This window comes from Manacus vitellinus, unplaced genomic scaffold, assembly GCF_001715985.3.
Source record: "Manacus vitellinus isolate BGI_N305 unplaced genomic scaffold, ASM171598v3 scaffold_20_pilon, whole genome shotgun sequence".
Taxonomy (NCBI): domain Eukaryota; kingdom Metazoa; phylum Chordata; class Aves; order Passeriformes; family Pipridae; genus Manacus; species Manacus vitellinus.
In genome coordinates, this window is record NW_021939471.1 from 8,527,101 (window position 1) to 8,554,524 (window position 27,424).

The 27,424-nt window shown below is 38.8% G+C and overlaps 1 protein-coding gene across 1 annotated transcript in view; it reads right to left on the minus strand.

Moving 5' to 3' along the window:
• Positions 1-1,622: 1,622 nt before the first annotated feature.
• ALS2 (alsin Rho guanine nucleotide exchange factor ALS2) overlaps positions 1,623-27,424 on the minus strand; it is a 33,322-nt gene continuing 7,520 nt past the window's right edge. The window contains exons 5-33 of the mRNA XM_018071607.2: positions 26,846-27,014; positions 26,304-26,400; positions 25,822-25,899; positions 25,019-25,192; positions 23,737-23,908; positions 23,111-23,291; positions 21,315-21,380; positions 18,700-18,862; positions 17,787-17,918; positions 17,444-17,572; positions 17,065-17,135; positions 16,639-16,705; positions 16,163-16,365; positions 15,962-16,027; positions 14,157-14,255; positions 13,470-13,634; positions 11,044-11,155; positions 10,668-10,745; positions 10,419-10,552; positions 8,174-8,341; positions 7,797-7,914; positions 7,150-7,307; positions 6,360-6,482; positions 5,680-5,856; positions 5,225-5,270; positions 3,748-3,809; positions 2,982-3,131; positions 2,586-2,682; positions 1,623-1,781 (exon numbers count right to left, since the gene is read on the minus strand). Coding sequence (XP_017927096.1) covers positions 1,752-1,781; positions 2,586-2,682; positions 2,982-3,131; positions 3,748-3,809; positions 5,225-5,270; positions 5,680-5,856; positions 6,360-6,482; positions 7,150-7,307; positions 7,797-7,914; positions 8,174-8,341; positions 10,419-10,552; positions 10,668-10,745; positions 11,044-11,155; positions 13,470-13,634; positions 14,157-14,255; positions 15,962-16,027; positions 16,163-16,365; positions 16,639-16,705; positions 17,065-17,135; positions 17,444-17,572; positions 17,787-17,918; positions 18,700-18,862; positions 21,315-21,380; positions 23,111-23,291; positions 23,737-23,908; positions 25,019-25,192; positions 25,822-25,899; positions 26,304-26,400; positions 26,846-27,014 — 3,485 coding nt within the window. The 3' untranslated portion in view covers positions 1,623-1,751. The remainder of the gene's footprint in view (positions 1,782-2,585; positions 2,683-2,981; positions 3,132-3,747; positions 3,810-5,224; positions 5,271-5,679; positions 5,857-6,359; positions 6,483-7,149; positions 7,308-7,796; positions 7,915-8,173; positions 8,342-10,418; positions 10,553-10,667; positions 10,746-11,043; positions 11,156-13,469; positions 13,635-14,156; positions 14,256-15,961; positions 16,028-16,162; positions 16,366-16,638; positions 16,706-17,064; positions 17,136-17,443; positions 17,573-17,786; positions 17,919-18,699; positions 18,863-21,314; positions 21,381-23,110; positions 23,292-23,736; positions 23,909-25,018; positions 25,193-25,821; positions 25,900-26,303; positions 26,401-26,845; positions 27,015-27,424) is intronic.

Below are 27,424 nucleotides of genomic sequence, written 5' to 3' on the forward strand. Positions count from 1 at the left end.
TTGCTACATTATGGTCACTGCTCAAAACACTGTTTTGCCATATGGTTTCTTTCCATTTAGGTGCCAATACACCAGCCATGATTACTACTTCAAAGTATGGGTAGCATTATCTATGGTAGCCTGACATAACTTAAACCATTCTGTAATCTATTTTTTCCTCTCCTTTTTTTTTTTTTGAGTCAGTCCTGTAAAGAACAGCACCTAAAATACTCTACTTATCCACTAGTGGCATTGGAATAAAGTTAACCATAAAGCACAGAAGAACACACACATCCACAGAAATTCCCCAGGGAAATTACTTGTTCTCTACAGTCTCCAAGGTGACTGCTCCAGCAGTGCTCAGGAGCCACAGATCATGCTGAGGGACCACAGGGAGCTTTCCTAAAGTAGCAAGACCATGTAATTAGTGCCAACACAGACACCCCAGGGCCCCCCAGCCGAACAGGAAGCACTGGAGCCTTGAAGCTGTGCCTTAGGGGTGGCTGTGCCTCGGTGCAGGTGGGACCAGGGGTGATGGTGGCAGCTCCAAACCCGCTGTCACAGCCAGCTCAACACAGCCTGTGAGTGAACTGCTCGGGAGCTTTCCTACAGTGGAAAGGCCTTGAAACCAGTGCCAAGAGTTTGCCTCTGGAGCAGCTGCTCTGCATGCTGAAGCCCTGCTTCCCGGGAAGTGGCCAGACATTGCTTGCTGCTGAGGAGGGGAGCAATAGAAAAGCTTGGTGGGCATCTGGTGTCCAGCCAAGGCCAACCCACCACACCTGTTTAAGAGCACCCTTCTTACCTCCTGTCACATGGGCTTCCAGAGAAAGCATTTGTCCTCTGACCTCAGGGTAATCAAACTGAACACTGCAGAGCATTTCATTCAGTGCCAAAATCTGAAATGGTCAGTGCCTTTTATTTATTTCATAAACAGAAAGAAGGGTGATTGCCTGTATATTTACAATTCTAGTAAACAGGGAAGTCCATAACAGTGTGATTATTTCCACAACAGCACATGAATACTGCATTCAGCAATGCTGTTCAACACAGATGCCTCAAAACCTTTACAGCCAAACACAGTACAGGTTACCCATTATAAATACTAACATACTTCTATTTTATTAAATAAACAGACATAACAACTTAATTCAGGAAGACCAAATGCCTTCTGCGGTGCAATTCATTCTCTTTAAATGTCTCTGTTCACAAACCAGGAATAATAAAAACAAACCCCCTGCTTTGGAAGCCATGCAGTCCAGACTTTCACATGTGTTCTATGTAGGTGCCATGCCTTTTTGCAGCATGGTTCATTTAAAAGGAGTAAATAATCTTTCTGTTAGAATAGGAAAGTATTTCTTCTTGGCAGGTACTTGACAAACTAAGTCTCTAACTTCATCACCACTTCATAGTTAGGCTCTGGTTGCAGTTTTTGAATCTTAGAACTGAAAGTTCAGAAGAAACAACTGAATATTTTCTTCTGTAGCAGAACTGTAACCAAGTATTTTCTAAGGGCCATTTCAGAGAAGAAGTGGTTATTAGTGAAGTTCCACTGAGTAGATTATCCCACAGAGCCAGGTCGTACATGATGGTCTAGGTAAGCTTTTCATGTTGAATCTGGTAGTAACATGCCTGAATTAAAACAAAGTTCAGATTAGTGTACATACCAGTTCACAGCAACCTGATAAAGCAGCACACGTGCAAAGGTTGATGTTTTTTCTATCCAAGAAAACAGAAGACTAGGCTCTCTACAAGCAGTGATGCTACAGTGACACTCAACACCTGTGAATCTTCTCATATGTAAGCTAGCAAAAAGAACAGGAGACTAAGTTACAAATGACATCCAACTCCTAATCAAGCAAGATAGCATTAATTGAGGCTCAAAATACTTTCACAGTTCCCAGCTTTGTCAAGATGAAGTATATTTTTGCTCATAAGTCCTTCTTTGCCCTCTGATAGAAGGACTCAAAAGAAGAAAATATCTTCTTACAGGACAAGGATGCAGGGGTGAAGAATTTCAAAAGCACTCAGACTGAAAAGCACTTGTTTGAACAGTTTTGAGGTACCAAAACAATGTATTTCCATTATGAAGGTCTTAGTGTACAATAGGATATTCTCCCAAACAGATTCTCTTCCTTTTCCCATACTTAAAAAGATAAGGGTACTTAATAAAATGTGGAGTGATACTAAATTTTTAAATTTTTTTTTCCTCAAATTGAATTCCTGTAGAGTCTTGATGTAATGTTAGGCTTAAACTTTACTGGAAGGCTAATCTCCAAAGAAGAACTTCAATTTTTATAAAGGAAATAAGACTTGTTAAGTTGCAGGGGAATGACAAGTTCCAGGTGAGTTAGAACAGTCAATAGCAACCAACATTACATTTAAATAATGTACATTTGCACATTGCACCATTTTATTAGCAGTACTTGCAATTGTTGTTATCCAGAGCTCTACCTTAAGTTTCCTTGCTCATCCTAGCTAAAAATTTAAATTAAAAAGTCTGAGAAGTTACAACCTAATGTTCATACCATTGCCCTAAGATGATCTTCATTGCTAAAAGCTGATTATTTCCAAAGAAAGCCTTTAATAACTCTGAACAATTTTCATACCTTCAAGGTAGTGAACATGATGCCTTGCTCCCCATGCTGCAGATAGGGATCCATCAGGTCTTCAATTAAGTGCACCTCAGACCCCAAATTCCTTATCCTGTCATATGTGAGAGTAGGAAAGTGAACAGTTGAACAAAAGACACCATTATAATTTTTTTACTTCTTGTACATGATATTGTGCAAAAACCCATGCTCGTCCCTAACCTCAGTCACAGACATCTCACAGTAAACTGTTCAAGATTTTTTCAGGCCAAAGCAAACAGTCAAACTGGAAAACTTCCAGTTATAAGAAGCTAGCAACTAGTCCTATGACGAGCAGCAGGAGTGTTTAATACAGGTAAAAGTACTCATACTGCTTATGCTCAGCTTATGACTGATGCCAACCTTAGTGCCTACCTGGCTCGTAGCACCACGTAGAGAAAAACAGGAAATAAGTCATCCATGGACCACAGAAAATCTTCCTGAAGGGTCTCAAGTACACTCTGGGAGATCTCTTCAAAAGTCTGCTGGATCACCTTCAACTTGTCAGCTGGGGTAAATGTGGTACTATTTGGAGAGCAGAAGCAAAACAGGATAACAATAAGAAGTTAGAGATCTGTATCTGACTTTAGGAAGACAGTTTGCCAGCCAGCACAGCCCTACCCCACCCAAGAAGAGAAGTCAGACCATTCACACCACAACAGCCGTGGCTGCCAAGGCTGTTTAGTACCCCAGGCTATAATTACCACACCAAGGCACACTACTCCAAGTGAGACTGTCCTCACAGTTTTAAGATGTTTTAATAAAGTGGTAAAAGGGGAAAAATTCCTTTCTAAAGTCTTTTTAATTTCTGCTTAAATTCTTACAACAGGATAGCTAACAGGCACAGAAAAGCTTCCCATGCACAGGTCATTTCACCACAGCTGTTTAGAAATTCCCACGTGTATTTGATAGACATCCTGATGCCTTTGATTCTAAATGGTGCCCCATGGACACACCCTTCAGTCACATTTCTGAGGCAACACTTCCCTAGCATTTTTAGTGGGAACTGGAAAACTTCTCCATGACTTCTCTTATGAAGGTGAACAAAAAAAGGTGACAGGTAAATGATCACAGTCAAATAAACTAGACACCACTATAGCAGGAACAGTAAAACACTAAAAGACAAATTTCAGAGAATTACCTGATTTGCTGTAAACATTCAACTGCAGAGGCAAAGCAGGCATCTTTTGTATTTGATGATACCTGTGTAATCATAAGATTTATCAGGCAGGTTTGGAAACCCCCCTATTCAGTAGCACGAGAAAAGCAGACTATCATGTAACACTGGCATAAAGGACTTTTTTGTCAGTTTTCCAGTGCAAGGAAAGGGGAATGTGCCTGGATGCTACAGTCATCCCTACCTATGTTTTGTATGAGTTTCATTAAAACTAGAGAAAAGCCTGTACTGAATTCCTTGGTATGTTACAAGAATCAGGTTTTGAATACCTTCCAGGTCAAGTAAGACTGAGAATCACTGATCTTAATGGTTAACAACCAAGAGGGAACTCTAAGACTAGAATGACTGAAACCTGGAAAAGATCATAGCAGTCAATAACCAAAGACTCAGGTTTGGAGTAAACAGAAAAGAACAAATATAAATGTTAGCTCTTAATATGCAACTGGCTTAAGTCTTTCTGAATGGAGCAGGTAGGCAATGGATGCAAAAAGGTTTCGAGAAATCCACAGAAGTGCAGAAACTGGACAGGGTGAAATAGAGAAGAACATGATGTGTTGGTTGAAAACATCCTGCTTAACTGAAGGAATGACCCAGCAAATAAGGAACACGGCTGCAGAGGGCATGTACTGCATCATTCAGAGAAGACACACGCCACACAGTACTTCACAGTGGAGGGGTTCTACTCTATAACCCAAAAAAAGCCAGTCAGAAGTGGGGGGGGTTCAGATAAGAATTTTGCCTAGTACCTGAAAATACAGAAGATCTGAAGTAGCTCAAGAAACATGTTATTGCTGGATTTTGTAACTTTTAAAGTTTGAGTGGAGGTCTGCATCGTATTTTCTCTAGTGAATCTTCATGATTTGGGAAAAAGGGGACTTTTCTTGATGGGAACCCATATTCTCAGGGGTGGGGTCCAGCAGCAGCTTTGGTTATTATTCCAAACTTGTAATAATCTCTACCAAGGAATATCAGCTTGTCCATGTGCAGCAGCTATTCTGATGAAAGCCATGCTACAGACTTTGCACAAGCCAATGTTATAAAGAGGGAAAAGGTGTATTGAAGGCAGGAGTAACTATACAACTTTCTTAATCAAGCAGCTTGAAAATTTTCTTGCTACACTTTTATTCTCACACTTTCATAATTGGAGATCAAGCCAATGTCTTCCTGAATTAGAATTCACTACCAAATCAGGCAGTAAGTGACAAAGCCAGACTGATGGCTATTGTAAGAAATCACAGAATGGTTGGGGTTGGAAGGGTCCCCTGGACATCATCTAGTCCAATACCCCTGCTAAATCACCAGTGTAGCATTTAAGGAGCAGACACACATTAAGGAAACAAGATAAGACAGCACCTCTTAAGCAAAAAGCCTGGTCAAAAATTCTTTGACTGCTTCTCGAAAAAAGCAAAACATACTGAAAGTCAAGGCCCAATGAACATACCTTTCTACTCTCTCCAAGGATGGATACAGTTCCTGGCCAAAACTTCCTGCAAGAAACCCAACACAGTCTACTGAGAGAGCACAGTCTTACAGCATTTTTCAGCTTATGAAAATGAAGTCATCATGTTCTTCTCTGAGACACAACAGCCCTCCCTACAGGATTAACTACATCTAGCACAAGTAGCCAGAAAACAGTCTAATCTAAAATGTCTCTGGTTCTGTAGCAATAGCAATGCCAGTTTTTTACCCCCTTCTCATCCCTCCCACCTCCCCTTTTTTGGAAGAGGGAAGCTTTGATTCACTTTCTCAGCTACACTAATTAGCTTGAAGACAGGTTTAGATGCATTTTAATCAAAGAAAATACTTTAGACAATAGGGGGTCTGTTTCAGTTGCTTTATCTAATTACATGCCATAATCCTTTTCTAGTTTCTGTTTCATTTTTGAAGCATACTCACGCTTGCACCCCAAGAAAACTGAGAAGAGCCAAATCAGTTTGCTTGTTTAAACGTAAAACACATTCCCAGTAAACATCTTCCTCACGCTCGTTGTCTAAGGCATACAACATGAACAGGGGAGGGTAGAGTCGTGGCAGTAGCACAGGGAGCAGCAAGCCAAAACTGGTTACCACATAGCTATAACAAAACAGAAAGAAAAAAAAAAGAGAGAGGTAGTTTGTAGAGGAAGACATTGTAAAAACCTAATTATACATAAAAATGGAATGATAATCATTGGAAGAAATCTTTCATGTATTATGAGTCTATTCTATGGGGAATAAGAGTAGGAAAATAAATACAAATCCATTAAATAGTATCTCTGCTAAGAAGAGATTACAAATTACCCCCAGTGCTCTTATCCTAAATAAAACTTGCTTACCCCTAACAGATAAAAACAAATTTAGGTTTAAGTAAAGAACCAGTGCATGGAACAAGGATGAAAGGTTTATAACAAACATCACATGGAAGTTTGCTTATCAGAATCTGTCATCAGAACCAAAGGGAAAATAAACACTGCTTATATCCATCACGTGTTTATCTTTCTCCCCTCACTCAAGAAAAAAATTGGAACAGAAATAAAATAAAGCCTTTATTAGCTTTTGTTCGTTTGTTTTGTTCATTTTTGTTTCTGCTTTATGTACCCTGGCTCAGGAGATTCTGATCTGGAATCGGATTTCCCACTGCAAAATGATCGCCTTCCTTTTGTCGGCAGTTCCACAAATGGAATGGTGCTGCCCTCTTCTGGCAGATCAGGAAACAAGAACCTAAAAGGCAAGACATTTAACAATTTTTGAGTTCATTTCAAGAAGATTCCACATATCACAGCATTAGAAAGCAAGACTGGAGAGAAGAAAGTCAGCAGAAATAATATAGGGTGGGCTAAGACAGCATAGCTAACAGACAGTACCATCTCCCTGGAAGAAACTCTTCCAATGCCAAGGTTACCTTTCCTACATTGACATCACAAGGCTTCTAATACTAATTTAGAGTATTTCTGCTTTCAGATTGGCAGGACCCAATTAAAGCTGTAATTGTTCTCAAGAATCTAAGCAAGTCCTTCACAGGAAGATCATTCACCCATGTTGAATGATCCATGTTGATAAGAACTTAATGGAATACAGTGGGAGTCTCCATCCTCACTAGTCTTCTATACCCTCTGAACACTGTCTTTGCACAGCATCGATATCCAGACACTGAACTGCAAATCCATAACCAAGATGAACTTCTTACAGGCACATTTTGAAGGACAAGGTAGGATCTTCACTGGTGTGAAGATTTTAAATTTTTTTTTTAAGATTCCTTAAAAAGGTTCAGGAAAAAGAAGCAAACTCCAAACCCAAGTAACAATGCTGGCACACTTGGAGTGTATGTACACTAGACATCTTTAGTTAATTCAGCAGTAGTCTGACTTGAAAATTAGAGGCTCGTTACCTAACGAGCTGGAAGATGCGTTTGAGGTAGGACTTGATCTCTCTCACAGCCTCCTGCAGCAAACGGCGATTGGCTCCTACTCCAACATAGGTCATTCTGTACACAGCTACCAGTGTTTCCACCAGCTTGCCCAGTGGATGGAGAGGAGTATCACAAGCCTGAGATAAAGGATATTAAACTGGTCAGTCAGATAGGTCAATGGCAGACAAGTTTAAGAAAAAAAATTACAAAATATCTCAAAAATTAGCTATATTTAACCAATTGCCATTTGCATTATAAAATGTGGCAGCTGAACACAGCTCATAGGAGTCAAGACAGTACAAGAACTTGTGCTATTGGACTAGTCATCTGTCCAATACACTTAAAACTAACATGCAGTACTTAGCAAGTATTTCAAGATGCTTTGCTGGGATCCAATGTGTAAGAATGAAAACAGTAACTGAACAGAAACTGACTTTAGGAGAGCATCCATAAGTTATTCAATGATTTTAGTCTTAGTTGTGGACTCCAAAAAATTATGGGCAAACATGAAGAAACATATGGATTACAGGAGTGCAAATATGGAAGGAATTAAAGAAAGCTACTATAAAGTAAGCTTGATGTCATGTCTTACCATGTCTTACTATGGGAGCATTTGAGTCACATACCTTTATCAAATATTTTTTTATATTTTCATATTTTTCCAGGGTGAAGGCACCAATGTGTTGTGGAATGAACTCCAAACTTTCCAGTGTCTGAGTATGCGAGCGGCTCAATAATTCTGGGCTGCAGTTTAAAAAGACAAAGACATTGCACAGACTGAGACATACAGCAGCAAAAAACCCTAACATTAATAACTGAACTAGTATGTCCCTGAAAGGGTTTGTAGTGCAGAGTAGTACGAGTTATGATTTTGCTTAGGATTTGCTGTTGTTGTTTAAACTAAAGCTTTACAGTCAGAGTGTCTAGTCTAGACTAGAGTGTGATTCCAGCTTCTTTCTCCATCCCTCTTTTGTCTTGCTGACTACATTCTCCTGGGACCAACCTGTCTTTGTGCTGCCGTCTGTTAGTGGTGAGAGCCACTGCAATGTTGTCCCAAGCCTTCCACCTGTCCCCCTGGCCAGGGCTCTCACAACCAAGCTGGTTCCAGCATTCTTCAAATACTGCCTTCCATTTCTCATCAGGAGACACTGCCAGGATCCCAAGTTTTCGCCTAATAAAATGACCAGTTTGTCTGTTAAAATCAAATAGCAATGAAAACACATTCAGCTATTACAACCACCCATGGCTAATGTCAGTCTAATATCTCACACTATTTTACCAAAAGTTGCTATACTTCACACTCTACTGTGAATCAAGTTTATCATTAAGAATAAACCTAGAGCCTACTGTTTAATTAACACCTTTAAAAATAATAAGCCCTTACAAACCTTATATATCCTTTATTTTTTTTCCTTGCTAACTGACATATATTCATCCATGTAATATATTATAATGCTACAAAATTAAAATGTTTTAAATACCTACATGTGAGAAAATTATGAACCTGTGGTTCATGGATGTGGGAGGGGGGCTTGGACTCGGAAACTGGATTTTGAGGGTCTCAAACTACGACATAACCTTATTAGTTTTATTATTTCTTGTGGCCTTCCAGGAAACAGTTAGCTTAGACCCAAGAAAGGAGTGGTGCTTATCTTCACCACTGGTATTCATTCAGAAACTTCGGGACACATTCACGTAGCAAGGAGACGGTACAAATATGTCCCAAATATCTCACTATCCTGGAATGTGCAAGTAGCAGAGTTACCCAAAGAAATACCAAGGATGGATACACAGTTTCTAACCCTAAAGCAGCATCTATACACCATGTTACATGACTCCTTAGGGACATGCTGGTAGGGAGTAAAACCAGCTCAGGCACCTTTTCACTGACAGACAATGCTCAAGGATCTCTATATAGCTATAAGAAAACCAAGAGCTGTTCTCCCCATATATACAAAGATATCTCAGACATATGATGAAATTTAGGACTTCGAAAAGCTTTTGTAAACAAACAAATGCTGTCAGGGTTAACAGTTCTATCTTGATTTAAATCAAGTGTCAGAAATTGTCAGACCTTTCATTAAGATTTCCTCTACCACATTTGAGGTGAGAACTAGCAACACTGGATTTCCCCATGCTTCCAGTTTCACAAAGCAGAAAAAGTAGGCTCAAAGCCTTTTCACAATTATACCAGAAGATTTTCAACTTCAAGAGAGTCTGAAAAGGGTAGATGAAACCCTTATTTCACAAGCAATCCTCACAAATATGTACATACATTTATTCATAGACTCCCTACTGGGGTAAAAAGCAGACAGCTGCTAAAGTTGCAAGTGTTCAGTTCAGCAGGGAGGCCTGCTTAACTCACATGCTGTTGTAGGTGTCAGCACTGTCAAAAGAAATTACCAGTGAAAGCTTCAGGAAGCACCCTGAGAAGTAATCTACGTGAAAACATTAGAGCTGTGTTTCCCATTTTAATCTGAAATTTGAGAGTGTGCTTCAAAGATACTGAATCCCATACAGCAATTAATAAACCAGTATATAGTGCTACCAAATACTGACATCTCACCAACAACTCTTTAAATTAGATTTCTTCTACCCAAAGATACATCACTTATAACTTAAACACGTATTTTTTTCCCCAGAAATAATTAAGCAAATTGACCTAATGCATCTGCTACACAGAGGGTTCTATGGATACTTTTCAAAGTGATCTTTGCCAAGGCTCTTCTGCAACTGAGCAATTTTCTACTATTTTCTTATGCACTGTTTGGAAGAGGTGTAGTATTTAGCCACCTCTGTCCAAATATATCCCCACTAGCATTATTAAATGACATACTAAATAAATTAATTTGCCAAGAGAATAACTGGCAGAAGGCAAAGAGGTCTGTGATTAACTTAACCACTCCAGTACCTCAAGAGTCAGCAGAAGCTGCAAACTCAGGTTCTAACAGTTAGTTCCAATACAAACAAAAAAAAAATCTGAACTGCTACAGGACAGTAGCAGCATGTCAGCTGTCCTGTAATTTCATGCCATTACTTGCATATTCAAGTAGTAATTAAAGCAAGAATAGCTATTAAAAAGACCTTTATCTTGTTTTATTTCATGAGCAGGAGGAAAGAGGAAAATTGTTTTCAAAACTTGTTTCTTTGGAAGAAATATTTTTAACTAGCCTTTGAAAGGAGACAATAGTTCTGTTCCTAAGTATTACTGAACCAACATGAGAAATTATTTCTTGTTCAACACTCACAGTGCTTTAGGTTTGTCCTTCTCATTCTCATACAAAGTAGGTTTGAAGTAGGTTCCTGTGATTTTTATCCCAGATCCCCACTCTCCACTGAAGAGACCTTCAATATAATCTCCATTTGGCAAAGTCAGTGTTCCCTTGAGAGAAGATGATAAAAATTTAACTAAAATCCACTGGGAAAGAAATTACAAGGAAAGCAATTACTTTTTTTTTAGACAGTAACAGTTTACAAGTGACAACTCAAATAACAACCTTTCCACTCAGAGTCCAGTTATCTGAAAATTCCCCCTCATAGACTGTATCGTCCTCAGAAAGCAGAATTCCAGTCCCCTACAAAAAGAATCATAAAGAACACAAAGGAGTAATTATAACAGAAGGCCAGACTGCAGATCTAAAGATACACTGAAAAACCTCTTACTAATTCTTAGCAAATAATAATCTTTTAAGCAGTTTCTGATGTAGTCCTATGTAAAATAGGGATGGTTTTAAAGACAGTTTTAAAAGCCTGGACAACAGAAGGTTAGAAGAACAGAAGGTTTACACAACCTAACACACTCTCATCTGTCCCATAAAGCTGCCACACTTGGGGGACAAGTCACTACAGCCCAGGGTCTGGTGTCCAACTCACCATCATTTTGTTGGTGCTGAAGGCTCCTTCATAATACAGTCCAAACTGAGTAACCACAACACCATTGCCTTGGCAAACATCATCTTGCCACATTCCCATGTACTTTTCTCCTCTGAAGAAAAATGAAGTACAAAGAATACAGTCTAAGAGTACATTTATATTCTCTCTTTGGCTTTACTGCCATAGTTGACCATTACAGAAACCATTAGGAGAGAGTCATACAGCACTTGCTTTGGGTCTGTCAATCTAGTTTTACCAGCTCCATGGAAATACAGATGCTTTTTGATAGAAATAATTACAGTGAACTTCCTTTCCAAGTTCACATTTCAAACTGGCCATATCCATGCAAGCTGTTCCTGATGATCTGAAACAATACTGTAGCCCTGTTAAGCCCAATTCATACCCCAAGGAACCTGAGCAGGAGCTCCAACACATATAAAACAGGGAAAATTTTTAGCTGCTTTGATCAGCTTTATCTAAGATTTCAGTTGCATGGGAAAGGTGATCTTAAGCTTCATCATGCATCTATCTGATGTATTATACAGTTATTGAGAAAAGATGCATGAAGTTCATTTTAGACTTTCATTTTGCCAAAGTTTTTTATTTCTTTTACCTGAAGTCAGATGACTCTCATTGAGAGGAAAATAAAGAAAAGAAACCAAGTTGTTCTACTTGGGGAATAAGAGGGAGACCTAGAAAGTCATACATGACATTTTTGAAATATTAGAGTGCAAAAATTGTAAGGAAACAGATCATGTCGTAGCAAGTTTCTGTATAACAGCCTAACATAGGTCATGATATCAAAAAAATTGATTAGACAATTAAAGATTGCTCACAAATAAACACCAGCCTCTTCCAGACTTTTTTGTGCATGTAAGTCCACAGAAGTCAGGTTAGAGTCTTTGAAAATCAGTGCAAGTTCCAAATATTTTGAAAAAAATCTATTTTTGCAGTTGTTCTGAAAGAGAACATGATGTTTTCACCAAGCAACAAAAAATTAACTTGTCAAGGCCTTCTTTGTTTGCTTTTAGAAGGAAACTACTGACTGACTTAATACAACCCTGCTTATTACCAAGCATTTTCATTCTAGTACACAGGAAAAACTGTGTTTATAGTAAAGAGAGTAAGCCCAGCGATTAAACTAAATTCAGAGGTCTCTCACAGCTGGAACCATAAGGAGCAGGATGCTGTTCCAATTCCTCACACCAACTACAGGGGCCTCAGTTGGGTGAAGGCTCCTTGAAGAGAGAGATGCTGCACACTCAGTTACCAGGATGGAAACTGGAAGCCCCACTTGCTCAAATAATTGGTTTGCAACAATAACAACAGGTAATAAAGTGTCTGCAGCTATTTCTTAGTTGTCTGGGTTGAAGAATAACTGCAGAAAATTAATCCTTAGGCCACAAACATATGCACACATCCTTCCTTGAGACCAGAAAGAAAACTACATGGGGGCAGCTCACTCATATTTGAGTAATTCTGGAGTAGAAAGCAAATGCCACACTCCTTCATCATGAACTGCCACTGCATTTACAGATTCTGGAGGTGAGAGGATCTGCAAGAAAAGCTGGACTCTCTTTAGTTTGTCCTAGGTAAATAAATGACTAAAGAAAGTATGTAGAGGCATCGTGACACTACAGTATAAGAACAACCACCACCACTGAGCAAGACTAGATGCAAAACTGCTATCAGGAAATACCTAGACATATTACAATAGCTCTGTTTCACAAAAACAACCCCCTTTCACTCTACAGATTTTGTCTACTCTGCTTTTGAATGGGGATTTCAGTTCAGTTGAACCAAAAACAGTTCCTTGGGCTCTCATCAAAAGCTCTTTTCAAAAAAAAAAAAAAAAAAGAACTGGTGACTGAAAAGCAGACCATATATATATCTGTGCTCAGTGTTCATTTAATGTACATGTGTAGTGCAATTCTCTTTCTGAGATGGTAATTTTAGTGCTCTGCCCTGAGAGAAAGCATCTTCCCTCCATTGCACTGACAGAGTAAGTAAATGGAAAACCTGAGCATGAGCTGAAATTTACTGAGTCCTGTATGTCCACCACTGAAAACCCAGTCTCAGAGGCCTGAGATGAAAGAATACTCCTCACCTGACATTCATAAAACTTTCAGCACACACACAACATGATACCTCAATAAGACATCCCACTCAGAGCTTGTTTTCAGGCAGGAGTATGACAGAAAAGGAAGACAGAAAAAAACCCAAAGCAAACCCCAACACATTTATTCCAGAAACAACACCAAAAAAACAGTCTCTAGACTCAGTTTTTCAGATCATCAACCCACAAAGCCTAGCAATAAAGAAGAAAGAGACTTGCACTATTACTGGTACTGACAAATCAAGTCCTTTCCTACTCTTTTCGCAATTGCATGTCATACTGGAGTTTTAAGGATTTCTGGAAGCATTACCTTGTGATATCATCAAATACTCCATAACCACTCTTCTTGTCCATTATCCACTGGCCAATGAACATACTAGGAGAGGAAGAGGTCAGCTTCCCACTGCGTAGCAGCCCATGCCCATGACGCATGTTATCCTGAAAACACCCTTCATACACCTCACCCGTAGCATAGCTGTAACAACAACAGCAAAAGAATCTAAGGTTCTGCTGGGGGGCTGGTTTGGGGGCTTTGGATTGGTTTTTTTATTGGGTACTTCCCCCCTCCTCCACCTTTCCCCAAAACAGATCAATCCTCTCATTTTCCTTCTAGGAATTGCATTACAACCATACCAAGCAGGAACTAGAGTTAAAATACGTTTGGAATAAAAGCAATCCTTTAATACAAGTCTTTTGATGCTTTGTTGTTTTAAATCCCCCTCTCTCCACAACGAGCAGGGCCATTAGCTGATATATTTCTCTCTCAGAAGAAAGAATTCTGTATTATTGGCAGGTGGCAGCAACATTAGAACAGACATTAATAACAGACCACTGCACCAGTCTGCAGCGTGAGCAATCTACCAAAAGCAAAGCAGAAAATAAGCCAAGCTAACCACATCCACAAGTCTGAAATGTCACAAAGCTGCACAGAGGCTTGGTAAGCAGCATTAGCTCTGCTCTCCCTTCTGCAATGACAGCAACAAGTGCCACATGTTACCTGTAGACTCCATGCCCACACATTTTGCCTTCCTTCCAGTACCCCACGTAATGGTCATCCTTATTCAGTGCTTTGTTTGGCACTCTGTATTCACCATACCTGCCAGTGCACAGAAATGGAACACAAGCAGCTGTAATGCCAATAAAACCTCATGAAAAACAGAGCAGATACATATCACAGACCCATTCTAAAATCACAATGCTCTACTTCATTCTTAGTGCATCTCCAACTACAGCAGTTACAGATTATTTTTCTAAGAGAAAGTGAGTGTTCCAGCATCACTAGGTCAATTTAGTCCACACTGCTTTTCTCCTGTTTGATTATGGCATGTTGTAAATATACCCCTCTCCACCACACTGCAGCATTTTTCTCAGTCTTCTCTGGTTCTAAGCCTGCTTCTACCTTTATTGTTTTCTTTGGGTCTTGATAATTCAAGCACACCTTTATTCCAGGGAGAGATGAGAACATATATTGCTACAGAAAATATTTTTTAAAAGGATGCTAGCTTCCAATTATGCTGAGTGGTGAGTGGCAAGGAATTATTCAGAATTTCAATATGTCCTCAAAAAAATGAGACACATTTATTCCTTTTAATCTCCTGAGGAGATTAAATGAAGTTAGGAAGGTTCTCCTGAGAGTATGTCTACCCCAATAACACATTATTGTTAAGTGTTGAGACTATAACGTGCACGTTGAAATACAAGTATATGCATTTGATAATTTCAGCAATTACAGCTAAATACTGATACATGCATTTCTGGTCAGGATTTGTTTGCAATATTTCCATCTCCAACAACCCTAAAATCAGCATGATTACTTACACTTAGTTACAAATGACCAAAGCTCTAAATTGGTTTTATAGTTTGACATTATATCAGTAGCAAAGAGGAATTTTAAAAAGCTATCTGCAGTCATCTCATTTTCTCCTCCAACTCAATACTTCAAAAATTCATCTGGAAGCCAACAGGACTCCTGACATTTTTATCCTGCCCAGTACAGACATGTCTGCTCACAAGATGCATATAAAAATGCCTTTGGAAGTAAGTTAACCTCTCAGCCTCAACAATGCTCTAAGCAGATTTTCAGCAATGAAATCCACAGATCAATTCAAAGCTGCGTAATAAACTAAGTTACTTTCAAGTGGTCTTATTTGTTTAACCACATAACTTGATAATGTCTAGAACTTCCGTTCATCCTATTTTCAGTCTCCTCTGTACTAGTTATCTTCATCATCAGGATCACATACTCTCATTAGTTTTATTTTCATTACCCAAACCCTGAAATCGAGATTTGGCTCTTTGCTGAATTACTAAGCCCTTACTCCACCAGAAATACAGCAAAGAAAACATGAGAGAAGATGCAACACTACGTTGTATGAAAGGCATTGAATTTTCTGAAAGGATAAAATAAACAATACCAGAATTGTGCAAGAGCATTGCAACACAAGACGTTAATAGTTACCTGCGCAGAAGAAAGCTGACTGCAGACTTTTCAACTGGCTTCCTCTGCCTACAAGAGGACACCCACCCCCCCATTCTTTCTCAGCTGCTTTACCCTCTCCTTCCTCCACCCTACAGCTGATTACCCCAATTAGTTTCAGTTTTTATGAAAGAGCAAGTTTTTAATCATTGGCAACTGCAGTCTTTTGTGAAGACAACTAGCATACCTCTGGAAAAATGAGAGATTATCTGTATATCAACATTAATGTACATAACCCTGAGTCAGTAAGATTCACTGCAAAACCTTTAATTACAACAAAAAATATTTTTTGCCCTCTGGCTCCACAAGTAGTGAGAGGATCTTACCCATCCTCCAGCCCAGTCCGGAAAGTCCCAGAGTACATTCTCCCATCTGCCCACTTTATGATCCCTCTGGAAAAAAATACAAAGCCAGGCAAGCGTATAAGATAATCAGGTCACTTCCCAAGTAACTTCTGTGAGTGAGCCTACTTATTGATATAGCAACCTGCTCATTTTGTTTTCAACTGTTAACACTCATGCTTTTACCTGCCATGGGGTTTTCCTGAAAGCCACCTTCCATCATAAACAGCATCCTTAAATCGAGGGTCCTTATAGAAGGTGTATTTGGCACTGCGAGAAATAGGAGGTTCTTGTCTTGGCACATTCCCACCAGCTCCATATAGAATTATGTCAGAAGTCCCTCTAAGGGCCTGATCCACTGCTTGGCTTATTGCCCTCAGCCACTTGGTCTGAAACAGAAAGTGGTTCATCACAGAATTTAGCTAATGCCTGTCTTTGCAGTGAATCTCACCCTTACAGCAAACACCATCATCTCCTTGCCCAGTTCAATGCAGTGCTGAGCACGGGAGCACTGCTACAGCCAGGCACCGTGCACACCAAGCTGCAGGAGACTTCATTCTTGGGGAATACTTAGGCAATCCTTCTCCCAGTTTGGTTTCACAGTAGGGGAGAAAACCTCATTCATATCACTGAAGCTGTGTCAAATTTGTAGATATGCCCACCTTCTCCTGTGGTGTTGAAGAAACAAGAACAAACTGTTCTTCTGGTGTTGTAATCTTCAATCCGTTCCTACATGGGGGGAAAGTATTTTAATCTGTGAAATTCCATCCTGAAAAAGCAAGGTTTTTTAGAGCATCAGTACTGTATCTTCTCTCCCCTTCCCCAGCTAGCACTCCCTTTAAGTCAGCAGTAAAAAGAAGCAGTAGGAAAGAATACTCTCTTCCCTCTCAACTCCCTTCTTCTTTCTGATGTTTATACAAATTTTTTCTAAGACATAGAAATACAACGTTTTCTGAAACAAGAAAAAAGGGTAGAGATGACTGCAATCACAGTATTCCAGTCCTAGTTCATAATAATTGGTTATAAAATGCTCATCTTCTCTCCCAAGAATATATGACTACTTCAGCATCACAAATGAGAATACTCACACATTACCAGCTTCTTCTGAAAGAGCTTCTACCCACAGTGTGGACAAGGGAAAAATATGGTGGGTTGAGAACTGCAGGAAAAGAGAAGGGACATTTCATTAGGTATTGATGCATTAGCCCTGCCCCACACTTGTTCTGAATGTTTTTTTTCCTTTCCTTGAGGAGTAGGAAAAGCTAAGCATTACTGGCTCTTTCTATCCCCTGGGTCCAAGAAATAGCAAGCAGAAACCATGCCAGCCACAGCAATGGCAATCAAATGTTAAAAAAGTACATAATTTCAGATTTATTTTTACAGTGCAAAAACTTCACTATATGAAAAATGTATCATGTTGTTTGAAGCAGAGAAAAGGTTTTGTTCCTTGGATACAAGCTATCTTACCTGAGCATGTACCAAAGCATCATTAAAGAGGATAAACCAGTTTACAGAGAATCTTCCAGCGTGCTGCAGAGACAAACCCCGGTTGCTGCTTTCACAGATTAAACGACGCTCTGGCTTCCGCAAGGAATCCTACAGGAAGAGTGAAAAACAAAATTACAGAATCTTACTTCTCACTGACTGTGACTTAAGGTCAGTGCTGTTTGTCTTTCAGAGTAAAGGCCCAACTCTTCATTTCTAAAGAGTACTACAGCAACACCAATTAGAAAACTGAGAAGTGCAACTGGGATGGCAGCATCAGTAATAGAAATTCAAGATGCTAATGGACTGACAACTGTCATTATACCGTCATTTTCCCAGGAAAGGTCTTCCAGAAGCCAAGTGTGTATTCTGCTTCTTTTATTTTTCTACTAAGTTGGACAGCAAGGCTCTCGTAACACGAACTACAATCCTGTAGCTTCTGGTATTCTGGAGATGCCTGTAGGGCACAAGGTAAGACAGACCTGAGAGTGTTTCTGAACAGCTGTACCAACAATACTGACCAAGCTGCAACACAACAGCTCATTTTATTAAATCAGCACTAAATACATCACAGTTGGTCTGGTTAATAAACAGAGGAGACTGAATTATTTTGTGGCACATGTTCTGTTGGTGTGCTATAAGTTTTTAAAAATCACAAGAAGTTCCATGAATGTTACAAATAGAATGGTTAATACACAATTACATGATCTACCTTCTTGCAGCTTAACAAGTTGTAGCATTAATAGTTCTAATAATTGCAGGAGAATATTTTAAATTACTACATTGGGCTAAACGTACAAGTAGTTACCACTCCTGTTTAGTCATCTTTTATTTCAAAACAAAGCAATTACATACTAAATGGGTGGTAATAGTCTACCTAATATTTATGTAGTATTTGTAGTAGAGTATTACAGCCATGTAATACAGCAATGCTGCCAGATGAAACTGAAAAGCACCGGGCAAACATCAAAACAATATATTTGCAATTAAATATTCAGGCACACAAACAAGCTCTGGCAGGGTAACAAGTTTCTACCCCTCATGTGATCTGTGCAGGTGTGGTGCAAGATTGTGCAAACAAATGTACAAGATCTTCCCTGCAGCAACTACAAGTCTGAGGTAGCTCCTCTGAGGACTAAGCTATTTCTAATTACCTGGCATTTGCTTCACACAGTTACTTCCAAGCCATGAGTTTCACTTGTGTATTTATTGAACTGTAGATAACAAAACAATCTTACCACTTCAAAACATGTGGCAAGCTTTAGCAAAGTTCTGGCATAATTATGAAGTCGTCCAAATGGCATGAAAAACAGAGCATTCAAAACTTCCAGCAGCTGGAGGCTTTCCTCATTTTTTTCAGAAAGTTTCTGTAATAGCTCGTGGTTTTTACTCAAGAAGTCTCTAAATGATGGGATCATTGGGAAACGGAGGAGAGAAGAAAGAAGACAGCGAGACATTAGTGATGCTTTATGTAAATATGAATGAGCTCAGAATGCCCCTTTTTGGATTATCATAAACCAATCAAAATTATAGAGGCAAATCCATGCTGCTTACTAATCTATTCACAATGCAGTCTGAGGAAGTACAGCAGTAAAGACATGAAGTTAATAACTGCAATAAGAGACTTGTTTCTTAATTTCATATGCTCAGTCATTAAACTGGTTGAAGAAAGTTGACTACGTTGCCCAACTTGGGCTGTACCCAATTGCCTTTCTCCCCTTTAACACTTGCTTAGTAAAGAGCAAACAGGGGCATGGCTTCCCCATTACTGTTAGAGCAGAAAGTTTCTAACACTTGATTCGCACAAGAAGGCCTGAAAGAATCTTAACTTTGCTCTAGTGCACTTCTCTAAATATATTGAAGTAACTTCTTCCCCACCCCTGCTGTCAAGGCAACTGACCAATTCTTCCCCTAACTACAAAAATTACATCCTACCTCAAAGAAAGGCAGGAAATCTGTTCAATCCTCAGTCTGATTTCCAAGAGGGAGAACTAATCTAGTTCAGAGAAGAAGAGGGAAATGATTCTGAAGACAATGCATTAGCACACAAACCCAGGGTTTCTTCATTAAAAGGAAAACAAACCTACTTTTCCCTCTCCTTCACCATATCTGTGTGCACACAGGCGCTGGCACATATGACAGGTGTATTAAAACACATCCAGCTGTGAAGCATTTAAACCACAAGCTGCAAGAATCAGGTGAGGCTGAGAGCAGGCCCCCAGAGACAGTAAAACAGATCAGATGTGCACAGCAAGGCTCCTAAGAACGCTATGTGATTCACAAGATGCCATTTCACACATCAAAATAATGTACCTTGTTAGGTCTGCTAATGATATTTAAGAACTCCACTGTTGAACAAGCCTTAGGAATAAAGTCTTCTTGAGAGAAGACCGTATTTCCTAATTTTAATTTCACCTCGAGTCTGGCTTGCCTTTTTTAAAGTGCTTTGAGATCTCCCATGGAGGTTTCTCCATAGAAAAGCATCAAATAATAACAGATTCATAAAACTGAGTACAGCTTGTCTACTCTTTCAGAGGACATGCTGAAAAACCTGTCAGCTCTGGAGACTTCCCATTGAAGCTGGCACTTTTAAAGTTGGGACTACATATTGCAGAACATCCACGAAAGACAGGCTGACACCATTACCATTGACTTAAGACAGTCAACCCTCAGGAAGGGAGTGGGGGGAAATTTATCATTATCAAAGACATCCTTGACTTGCCTTTGCAAGGAACAGGACAAAACTTGTAAGACATCTCCCTGAAGTGTTATTCTCCTAATGAGACTCTGGTTGCAGCAGGAGAAGCTGTGACACCTGAGAGTGACGACTGATGTGATGAATTCAGTATGAGTGGTTTCAATATGAACTATAAACAAGCTTATACTTAAATTAAGATTTCCTTTAAGTCAACCTAAAAATCTTGACCGATGTAAGAAGACTCTCAGTGCCTCTCTGCAGTGGGATTTTGTATTTAGACTTTGGCACTGGTGCAGAAGGTTCTTTGTATGAGGTACCTGTGTTTCTAAGAACTTGCAATACCATCATTTACTCTGCATTCAAAGTGTCTCATAAACACTAACAATTACTCCCAGATTACAGAATTTAGGAAGGAAAGGTAGCAGTTCCACAGACTAGTTAAAAACTACCCTCAGTGCAACACTTTATTCACAGCACTAAAGATCCAGTGTCATTACTTTGTTTCCTAGATAAAAATGCTATTTAAATGAGAAAAAAGCTTTACTTTTGATATAGATATGATATAGAAACCTCAAGTATACTATCTCAGGCCTTAAAGTACAATTCCTTCCTCACATTTACAAGCATTAATGCATGAAATAGAGTACAGAAGTCTTGAGAGGCAGAGAAGACACACATGCAGAAATGTTATTTTTCCATAATTTTAAAGCACTTCTGTAAACATAAAGAATTCAAATGAAAGTGAATTCACATTACCTATTCTAGCTAATTCCTGTTCTCTATTTTTTTGACAGGAACATTGAAATAAACACTAGCAAACACTAAGTAATTATGAACATTTAACCTCAAAACTAAGCTTTCAAAAAATCATTATCTGAACTCCATTTACATTTCTTTGAGGGAATTTGCAATCACTTATGTTTTTTTCCTCCTTTCCCCATCTTCAAGATAAAGTAATTGAACGCAGTCAGCAGCATTTTAACCTAAATTTTTATCACAGTGGAGGCAACTTTCTCTTCATCTGATGGGAAAGGAATTAGTGTACTCGAGCATACTGAGTTCTTCATGCTCATTACTACACACATACACACTCCATTGTTTACAGTTCTTTGCTAGTTGACCAAAAAGTCCAGAAAGTGGTAAAGGTTTGCTTACATTGCTGGCTTTGCAAGGAGCATAAATCCTCCCATTACGAGGAAGTTTGTTACTGAAGTACAATACCTAATATAGGAAAGAAAAAGCTTTTCAGTTACAAAAATCAAAACATCCCTGAAAGTAGCAGCTGTTGTAATTTCCAACAGTTTATAATGAGATCTGTAATACCTTTTATGTATACATGTATATCTTTATGTAACTACGTAAGTTATCTAGTACTTGAGAAACACTCAGTGTTACCAAACACTTGGCATTCACCTTCAACATGGAACACAGAACACGCATCACTGTTCCACACTTCTGCTGCCATTAGCACCATGCAGAGGGCTTACTTTAATTTTATTTTTGTTTCTCCCAGATTTGGACATGTATAGGATAGACCATCTGTTTCAACAATTTAATACTGCTAGCTTCTAATTACAGCCAAGATGGAAATTTCAAGATGGGAAGTTTCTCTTTTTCTGGTACTCAACATTCCACTTATGACTTCTTCCCTGCACCATTTTTAAAAAACACCTTTCTCCAAGGAAAGAGGTCTCTGCTTAGCCCGTTTAACAGATAATGCTTATGTAGCCTAACTGATCTGTGAAAGATGCTCATGGCACTATGGTGAGGTTCTGATGGCATGCACAGAAAAACGTGCAAGCAACAGGAAGCAAAGGGGGAGAGCAGAAGACAAGCAGTAATAATGAGAACAGAAATGAGGTATTTCAGTCTTTGACACTGAGGAAGAAGGAATTAAACCCTTCTGTTCTGAGTAATGGAAACCAATTTTGGAAATTCAGGTTACAACACAAATTCAAATCAAAGACTAAGTAAGAAAAGGAGAAAATACATTTACAGTTATGAACAACCCCTGTGATAAACAGAGAAGAAAGTTTCTTTTAGGGTCATACAGCATAAGTTCATCAAAAACCCAGTAAAGTGTTATTTGTTGTGCTTGTGTTCAGAAAAAAGTGCAACTAGTTGCCTATTCAAAATGCTACTGTGTAACAACTGAAGTTGATGATCTTGAAACTTTGTTTCCTTAGATATTTTCAGAATGTCTGGTAACCAAGACTACATTCAGATAGGACATATTTAAACTGTCAAGTAATATTTCTCACAAAAGCCCATAGTTATTATGTATGATAAAACTCCTGCTACATTTAGATGAAATTATCCAGGAACTACAGAGGTTACCGAGGGGAAAGACAGGAAACAGTGTGACTGCATAAACCTCCTCTCCCAAAAGCATTAAGAAAATGAAAACAATAACCAGGATAATTCAGACTTAGTTCTGAGCACTAAAGCAGCTCCAGCTTTTGGGTGAAAGGTGCGGTGCTATTTAGCAAGTATGAGGACAGAAGAATTGTTCTTCTGGAAGACAATTTTTAGTTTAGTTTTTAGTTAATGACTATTGAAAAAGCCTTTAGTAACCACAGTAAACCCCCAAAGGTAGCTTTACTTAGCAGCCTAGCCACGGTAGCTCTAGCACATGATATTACAATATCCTTAGGAAGTACTCAACATTTAGGCTTACAGGCAGCAACCAAAGAGTTTGTATGCAGAGTTGTACACGAGGGCAACTGATGCTGTCCTGTGTGCTCCACTGGGGAAGACTTTGAAATACACATCTCACTACAAATCAATTCCTCTGTGGAACTCTCTACACATTTTAAATTGCAACAATACAATCTGCACAACAGTTACTTATGTAGCTTTCCTTATGACCTACTTTCCCTTAACTCAAGGCTTGTTGTGGTCAGTAGATTAAGACTGCAGAGACTCAAGATGAGAGGGAATTGGATACTTGCTCAGTGTAACTATCCAAAAAGAGACTGGAATGCTTCAGGATGGCCAAGCTCCTGGCTTCTTTCACGCCATGAAGAAAGCTACTTAAAGAAGCTCCATGTTGACCAATGAGATAGCACAGCTTGCTGAACCTGCTTGCCATTTCCTGCAACAACTGGATTGTATTTGCACTGCCCAAGTTATCTGTAACAGACCAGAAAGCAATTTAGCTTACCTTACGAAAGAGCAGCACCCATTCACAGAGAGAGTTACCACGGGGTGCTGTTTAGATGCTTTATCAGCACTTTCACCTCATGGCTACATTATCCAGAATCAGAAATGCAATGATTTTAGACTAAATATAGATCAAATAATTAAGTTATTTCAGGTGAAATTTCAGGAAAGGGCAAAAACTAACAACAGAATGCTCATGTCAAAACGCAGCTGTATTTCACCCGTTCATCCAAACAGGGGAGAAGAGCAAGACCTCAGCGTTATATTAAAAATATATAATTTATAAATATATCATTTTTATTAAAATATAAATATATAAAAATATGTCATTACTTTTAAATTTTGCATAAAATAAATTTCTTGTGGAACATAGGATAAACAATATCAAAGAAAATATTAAAAAAGAAGGTCTTACCTAAACCTAAAAGAGGTCTAAGAACCTGAGATTTGATCTCACTCAGTTTGAAATAAAACCTTCTCTCAGTAGAAGCCAACTCGTGCAAACTGGCAATATATCCCATTACATTCTTGTCTACTAAGACCAAACAGTTGTCACCACCAGCTATCACATTGCTTATGTACCCGATCTGAAAGGCGAAAAGGAGAAAAGAAAAAACAGCCACTTTAATATTTTTCTTTTCACACTCCAATTTAAAAATAGAGTAATATTAAAATAAAGCAAAATTAAGTATATTTTTAGGAGCACTAAGTGATAGTAAGTATTAATTACCTTCAGTGACAAACAACCCATTCAAAACTGGCTTAATACAAGAATGACAAAAGTTGAAGAAACATTTATAGTCATTGCTGTTCATTTTCCTGACTCTGACAGAGCCTAAAAGACAATAAATAGACGATCTTTTAAGGTGACTCATGCAACCTTTCCATGTTTAAGAGGTAGTGACCTTAAGTTCAGTCACTTTCAGAACCGCAGTATGCTTATATCGACAATGTTGATATTAAATAGCATCATTGTGTCAACTGTTTCTCCCATTAAATACTAAGAGAGAATAAGAAGGCTTTATTAGTATTATGACTGTGCTCTGAACTGTAGTCCTTTCTGGACCTGGAATATGTCAATTTATTGATAAGAGTCCAGTTTATTGATACTGCAATATTACTAGCAGTAGGTATTTGCTTTCCACAGTAGTTCAATGCAAAATTCTTCTATAGGTCAGCACTAATGCTGACTGTGGCTCCTCACTAATTTTGGTTCACATGCAATATCACAGAGTAATTCAGAGTTTGAGCTCTACTTCTATTTCCTCGGTTGCCATATAGAAGATTCCTTGGAAACACTGAGCCAAAGTTGTTCAACAAGTAACTCACAGGCCAATTCTGACACGCCAGAGCCTACTAGTCACCCTAAAAGAGAAGAGAATGGCTAACAGCAGTCTTACAGAAGGAATACAAGTGTGTGTGTCTGTGTGCACATGCATGGACATGGAAGGAAATGGATTAAACACACTGGAAACACCTCCTTGTCCCTCAAACAGAAGGGAATACCAAGAAACAGGGAGAGAAGAGAACATACTAATTAGGCCTCCTCTCTGCCCTGCATACACTATGCTCCTGATTTGATTGCTATGAACCAGGTATGTGACTTGACAGCCTTCAAGCTAGTTGAACCACCAGCATTGTGCTACTTCCAAAGAGCATCGGTAGGAATGTACTAACTTCAAGGAAATAACACTCACCTTACTACAGGCTAGTAATAAAACTGGACTCTTAGTACAGCTATTTTCATTCAAATTATTTTCTATTGTCTCCTGGCCACTGTAATATAATCCAGGTTGGAAGTCTTTCTCATCTGCTAAGAAGAGGGAATAATCTAGTCCCGCTGCTGTACTCCAAACACCATCACCACACACCTGAAATTCAGGAGGAAGGAAGACATTAGGAATCATCACCCAAGGCTGGAAAGAGAGAAGAGTACTTAACTCTTCTGGTCACACATGTATATAATACACCTGCCAAGAAAAGTATTGCAATAACTGGTCATTTTTCAACTTCAGTGTCTCTTAACAAATAAACTCCTTGCACGCATTCTGAAAATTATCTTTTTTTCAGTTTCCTTTCTAATGGGTGATTTTTTTGCCTTTCAATTATAAATCAGTTTTATTTTTAAATGAGTGAGCTTGAACTAGGTTGGGACACTATTCTCCCCTCTACATTTAACGGTGAAATCTATATAAACAGTTCCAAAGTATTTAAAAGTTACAGCACTGTACCAAATATAAGGTAAAAGTGAAATTTGATAAGAAGATACAACCAGTCACGTTTCTCAGTTTTAGAACTTCACTGTGGTCAAAAACCAGTGGAAGTCTGTGTAAAGGATTTCTTGGGTAGATTTTCACAAGTATAAGCCAAAGAAATCAAGGGCTCTATTACTATATAGCCCACAGATCCATAAACAGATCGTTCTTAGAAATTACATTACACTCACTGGTATAAGAAGTGACCCTAAACCAAAAAAAGAAAAACACAGGAACAAAAGTACCTTTGCAAGACGAGGGACTGTTGTTGGGGAGTTCAAGTGACCAAGCTGGCCAGAGACATTACTGCCCCATGAATACACCTGTAAGAAGCATTGCTAAACATGAGAATGTAAATTTATATACATGGACACATACTGAGTGTCGTAGTACAACACATCAAGTGTGCAAACACACACAAGTCAAGGATAGAAGACTCATGTACCAAGAAGTAATTCCCTAATTTCCACTGTCTTCCTATATTTGTGAATTGTCTTCTCACATCAGAAATGGAATGTACCAGACCAAGTCACACCAATCTTTAAACATAACGTTGATAGTACAGGCAGCACTTGGGCAGAAACAGAATTAAGATTCCACATTACTTTGATGCTGCCTCCCATAAACAGGAACAGAAGTTTAGAAGCAAAAGAAACAAAAACCTAGAAAAGACCAAACATGACAATGATGCCATAGAAAAACAATAAATGGTAACAATAACTTGTACCTGGGATTTGGCAGTGAGTGCTAAGGAATGATGGCCACCAGCAGAGAGGTGAATCACTTCTTTACCATCAAGGCTTTTCACACACAGTGGCTGAAGCCTGTCAATCCCCAGAACCCATAAGGCGGGGGAAGAGGAGTAGAAGGAGAAAAAAATGTTAACAGAGGTACTCTTAATACAGAAAACACATTCCAAGTTATTTTTGTCCCAAAGCAATTTAGAAAAAACAAACACACATGGAGTCTTTTGGCAACAAACCAGTTTAATCAAAATGGTCAGGAAGGGCAAAAGTTGATAAACCTCACCTCAACATGGACAAAGTCAAAATATCACCAAAATTCCTAGTGATTACATGGGGAAAAGTCATAACTGATTGATGCTCACTAACAAGGCAGCCTAAAAAATGTTACTTGGAGAAACTTAGGTCACAACACTTCAAAGAACAAGCACACAATGCAAAGTAGATGCTTAAATTTGAGAATTTAAAACAGTTCAATACTCAAAATTTTGAATAAAAAAAAACTCATTTATCAAAGAAATCTCACCTTGGCAGAACATCACCATGCCCCAGCTGTCCTTCCTTCCCCTTTCCCCAGCTCCACACCTCTGTCCTCAGAGAGGGCAAAAGAGCATCAGCCTCACCACTGTAGGTTGGAGTGAGAGCCACAGTCCTCATTTTTGCCCGTCCCACCTTCCGTAAGAGCCTTGGAGAAACTGAACAAAGCCAATAATCAGAGAAATTGCTATGCACTTTTGGTAAATAGATCGCTCAGACTGTGTTACACAGTTACTTGAGATAACTGGTCAAAACTTCTTGAAGCAGTCTTAATTTAAGATTGAGAAAAAAGACTGACATGTAAGACAATAGGTTACAGATACACTGAAGTAACATAGGTGCTAAAATAGGCAGATCCCAAAGAGTTTTTAGCAGCTGCTAAAGGATAATAGGCATATGAGAACTATGCAGCTATAATGAATTAAATGACCCAAAACAAACTGTACATTAAAAAAAGTGTTTTGAAAGAAAATATATCCTTGCAGCAAATAAAAGATTTCAATACTTCCTAAAAACTCCCCTCAGATCCAAGACCAATACAGAACTAAACCATCAGAGCAACTAACAA